This window comes from Stegastes partitus, unplaced genomic scaffold, assembly GCF_000690725.1.
Source record: "Stegastes partitus isolate 25-593 unplaced genomic scaffold, Stegastes_partitus-1.0.2 Scaffold224, whole genome shotgun sequence".
NCBI lineage: Eukaryota > Metazoa > Chordata > Actinopteri > Pomacentridae > Stegastes > Stegastes partitus.
The window spans coordinates 244,838-250,137 of NW_007577955.1; the positions used below are offsets into that span (position 1 = coordinate 244,838).

The 5,300-nt window shown below is 39.4% G+C and overlaps 1 protein-coding gene across 1 annotated transcript in view; it reads right to left on the reverse strand.

Annotated features, from left to right (window-relative positions):
- The window catches only part of eno2 (enolase 2), a 19,568-nt gene that overhangs the window by 3,436 nt on the left and 10,832 nt on the right, over window positions 1–5,300 (reverse strand). The window contains exons 9-11 of the mRNA XM_008281136.1: window positions 4,619–4,820; window positions 2,154–2,262; window positions 806–864 (exon numbers count right to left, since the gene is read on the reverse strand). Coding sequence (XP_008279358.1) covers window positions 806–864; window positions 2,154–2,262; window positions 4,619–4,820 — 370 coding nt within the window. The remainder of the gene's footprint in view (window positions 1–805; window positions 865–2,153; window positions 2,263–4,618; window positions 4,821–5,300) is intronic.

The following is a 5,300-nucleotide window of genomic DNA, read 5'->3' on the forward strand; positions in this document are numbered from 1 at the left end:
TGCTCTCTGTGCTCACATATACTGTACTGTAATATATCCCAATCCATAAAGCTGTTCTATTTGACATATTTTTCCATTTCCATTTAAAGTGTGACTGAAACGCAGCCGAGAGTACGTGTTAACCAGCAGTATAAAGTCATAATACTAATTGTGAAAAGTTGTGGTTTCAAACAGGAAAAAAAAAAGCAGAAATCAATTTTCTTTTGTAATTTTTTTCTTTTGTAATGCCCAAACAAAAAAAAAAAAAACAGCTACAAAATACATTTTCTGCCAATTTACCCCCCAAACCTCCAGTGTTTTCATTTAAACTGTGACTGATGAATTTGTTCCTGGGACAGAATTGGCAGTAGATTATATAACTGCTGGTGACCAAACAAGTCCTGCTTTCGGTGAGAACTTGTTGTTCTCTCTCTCTTTTTTATTCTTTGATGCTGTAATAGACAGAATTCTTTGTCACATGAGACATCTTGAAAAGTACAGCTGTTATTAATAACACTGCATATGAACCATTTCCTGGAAGCAGTGAAATGGAAGTCAGCTGTCAATAATGTTAGTATTTACACCTGAGATTTTCCTGCAGTCACCAGAACGAGGCTCATTCTGTCCATGTCGGTTCATCAATCTGAGAGATGGCAGTGCCTACAAGCCCGCAGGTTTAGCCAACAAAACTAGAAACCTGGAACAAGCTCAGCTGAACATGCAGAGAGGATAAAAATGTCCAAAAGCCTCACTAAACAGCTGCAACAAGTGCGTCACATGACTGTAGATGGGAGCGAATAAGCGATTCTGTCTGCAGCACACTGACCTCATGAGCTGGTTGTACTTGGCCAGCCGCTCAGATCTGCAGGGGGCCCCGGTCTTAATCTGCAATAGGCAGACACAGACAACTCAGAAAACAGACAGAGAAAATACTGCTCTGTGAAATGTAAAATTATGAAAATGTCACAAAGTCATCAAAGGCATTTTTTTTTACTATTGGTGAGTTTCACACACTATGTAGATATAAAGGTTATAGTTGAACCTACAGTGTTGAACTTTTGTCCCCTCCCAGTCTTTCTTTTTCAGACTACAATCCTTCGTCTGAATTGTCTTTTTTTAACTGCAGCATCAGAAACTTTTCTTGGTTTCATCATAGTCCTAGTTAATGGAGCTTCTCCATCGCTGTGGTTGTTCCACTCTTCAGCTCTGGCAAACCAATCATTGCTGCTTGATGCAAAATGCATCGCTACCAATGCAGGAGTGTCACCACAGAGTTAAAACTCTTAAAACAGATTTATCTGCTGTGGTCAGGTTTAACTGTCTGAATCCCAAAACCAGCCAGTGGGTTTAAAATGCCTGATATCTAAAAAAAAAAAAAAACATCATCAAAATGACTCAATTTTTCAGCCAGAAACAGAAAAAGCTAAATTGTCATATTTTCCCATTTCTGATGGTATTTAAACCACTTATCTGTGATGTGTTGTTCTGTCAGAAAACACGACATTTTATCACATTTGCTTTATTCTACATGTCTTGTTTAAAAAGTTGACAAAAATAGAACACACACAAAAAAAGATTCTGTAGATTTTGTGCAATTGTTAAACTATGACTAACTCAGTTGTGACCAACAGTCATGTGACTAAAACTGAGAGACTTTTGACCTGGACTTGGCTGAACTGCAGGCTGTGTTTACACAGAGCAGATAGAAGACAACTATAGACACTTATTAGAAATGTAAAAAGTTTCTGTAGAGTTGCAGGACTTTTTACTGCAGGTAAAAATCTGCCAACAGTGAGTAGAGATGTGACAGAGGCAAATAAAAACCCCAACAAAAGATACCCTAAAACTGCTTTAAGTTTCGACGGTCAGTGCAGCAGCTGTAAGTTTAGATAAGGAAGAACAACTGAAGATTCAGCTGAGTGTCTTAAGCTTATGTAACTTCTTCTCTCAGACTCAGTGTACTTAATTCAGCTGGTTTTACATTTTGAAAAGTGCTTGAATGGTTAACTCACATTTTGGAGGCAGGACAGCAAAAATCACCTTGAAATGATTTACGTTTCACTTTACAAGGACTTGCATCCCATTTGTAGACAACAAGCAGGTCTCCAGATTTATCAGTACATTAACATTTAGATTTGATGCAAATTTAGGAGCAAGGTTTAGGTTTGAGTTACCTGTCCAGTGCAGAGTCCCACCACCAGGTCGGCGATGAAGGTGTCCTCTGTCTCTCCTGAGCGATGGCTGACCATCACACCCCAACCATTGGCCTGAGCCAGCTTACACCTGAGACACAGAGACGAGATCAGAGTTTGATTTCAAAATAATCTGTTTGTCCAGCAATTAATCCCTGAAAAAGTAATTTGCAGAGTAAACACAAGGCCCTCAAAATGAAAAATGGTTGCTTTGTGGAAACATGAAAAACCGGTTGATGGTAAATACAAGCGAATCTGTGAGGATGCACTGGGGTGCTATAGGCTAAATGCTAATATAAGTATACTAATTTGCTCACAGTTGCTGTTTTAACATGCTGATATTCATGTTTACCCCATCCACCATCTTAGTTTAGTGTTTGCGGGATTATATTTGGAGAAAGACATTATTTGGTCAAATAAACCCAAAGTATTGGACAAATTAAAATTGTGTCCTGATGATGGCAGTAGATGGAAACTCAAATTCATCCTCGTTTTGCACCAAATGCCATGATGATCTAATAGTTGTCACTACAATTTACAAAAAACAAACAAACAAACAAAAAAGCCAGCCTCACAGGGACAATCATAGTCATTGGGGTTTTTCCTCTGGGGACTGTAAATGTCTTTACTCAAGTTTTTTTCCCCCACATCTTCCATTAAAGTAGTCAAGAAAAAACATCCAAAATACACATTTATTTGACCACACTTTGTCTATTTGATATTTATGCAGATTACTGAACATTTAATGAGATAACACCTCATTTGCAGATGTACCACTTTTTTGCTATAAAGAGAAGAAAGTCATTATAATTTCCCAAATATTTCCTTTCCTTCCTATTAATAGACAAACCTGTTAACTTCAAGTTTAATACGAGAAATATTTATACAATTAAATACAATTAGTTTTATAATTTTCCATTGATTTGTTTGTTAACTGTGGGATATCTCATATAATTACGGACCTTGTTTTTTCAATAAAAATGTTGAAAGAATCAGTGTGTAATATTTCTTAACATCAGTAGTCTATCAAAAATATGTTTTTTTTTTTATCATTTCTCCTTGTATTTATTATTTTGTGTATGTAATTTCATTGTTTTTACGCAATTAAATATCTTTCATCAAACATTTAAAAAAACAAACTAAAATGTTAAGGCTTGAAAATGTATTTGAATAATGGGAAACTACTCTACATTTATGGTTACTTTACAGTATTTTTTTTTTTTTTTTTTTTTACAGTGTGTGTTTATTGCACAAGTCTATAAATCTGATAATGATTCATTTGTAACTGCAGCTCCTCTGACAGCTGCTAACAACATGAAAATTAAGCTGTACATGATGCTTTGGGGTTCTTGTGATTCCCACTCAGCCAGCGGCACTATAAGAAGTAGCCGATATATCAGATTAACGATGCAGGAAGCTCTTCATGTGACGGATGCAATTCATCACCTGCACTGTCATCAGCCCTGTTTCCATCATTTAATCGTTTGTGCCCCCTCCTCCTCTCCCGCTGCTGTAATCCAGCCACACTGTCATGACTGATAGCTTCATAACCCTGAGTGACATTTTGTTAAGTCTCAGATTGATGACACGCATTCAGGATAGAAGTACACACACTCTCTCTACAAAGATATCAACAAAGATAAGATAGATGCACGCAACAGCGGCATCCAGCTGTACATCTGACTGACAGCTAATCTTCATACTAAAAACCTCCTGTCCCTTCCTGTCCTTCATTCATCTTCTGTAAATGTCTGTTTGTTGCAGCTAGTCTTTGGCACAAGGTCAACATGGCTGACAGCTGACAACTGACGTGACTGACAACATGGCGGCTGATAGCAACACAGCTGTGCCAAGGCGGACGACAGTCCTCTCCGAGTCCAGTGCCTGTCTGAGGTGGCCATGTTAGATTCTTTCGGAGGTGATGCATCTCAGGTCTGTTTGGTGGCACCTGAAAGTTATTTGATGCCTTACAATTTCAGCATGTTTTTGGATCTTTGAAACTAAGTCTTTAAACTCTGTGAGACTGAACCTAAAATGTATAGTTATTACTCAAGGGTTGATCACAAAGTTTTGAGATTGTCCATAGTAGGATGTCCCATAACATCAGGATATGAGTTGTAGGTGTTTTTCTGACTAGAGCAGCGATTAAACATCACATTCGGTGTCAGTCAGAAATTGCAATGATCCAGCCTTCATGTTGAGGATCGTTTCTGGGTACAAAACGTGGTTCTGCAGCGACCACTAAGAGGCCAAACAGCAGTTTGTACAATGGAAGAAAATTGAACCCATAGAGACATAAAACTGGCAAGAAACACAAAACAGCCACACCTCAAATGGTCCTTAGGTTACTAAAAAAGAAATGCTCTGCCTGATCTGAAGGACTGTTGCACACTGGCTTTCTCCTTTCATGCAAATAGTCTGTTTACTTTCAAACAAAGCAGACGTACGCCTGGATGGCTTCGGTGACTGAGCCGATCTGGTTGACTTTGAGCAGCAGGCAGTTGCAGGCTCGTTCCTCGGCTGCTTTCTCTATCCTCTTGGGATTGGTCACCGTCAGGTCGTCTCCGACAACTTGGATCCCCACCTGGGCCGTCAGACGAGACCAGGCCTCCCAGTCATCCTGGTCGAATGGATCCTCGATAGACACCACTGGAAGGAAGGAAGGAGGGAGACATGTTGAAGGAGGACTATCATCTTATCCCTCTAAACCAAGAGAAGGCAAAGTTTGCATTTGATCTGAGTTATTTAATGTTTAGTATTTACTGACACCCAATGCTACTTTACTGTAGAATGAACACCTCATCCTCCCACAAGGTCCAAAAACATGTTGAGGTTAATTGATGATTCTAAATTGTCCGTAGGTGTGAATGTGAGTGTGCTTGGTTGTCTGTCTCTAAGTGTAGCCCTGTGATAGACTGGTGATCTGTCCAGGGTGTCCTCTGCTTCACCCTAAGTTGGCTGGGACAGGCTCCAGTGCCCCTGCGACCCTAGTGAGGATTAAGCGGTGTATAGATGATGGATGGATGGATGAACACCTCAAGAACTGTATGTGGTTGCGCCACCAGCTGGAACCTCAGCTAACAAAGGGGCACCATGACAAAGTCTTCTATGATGTTTAATGGACACCAA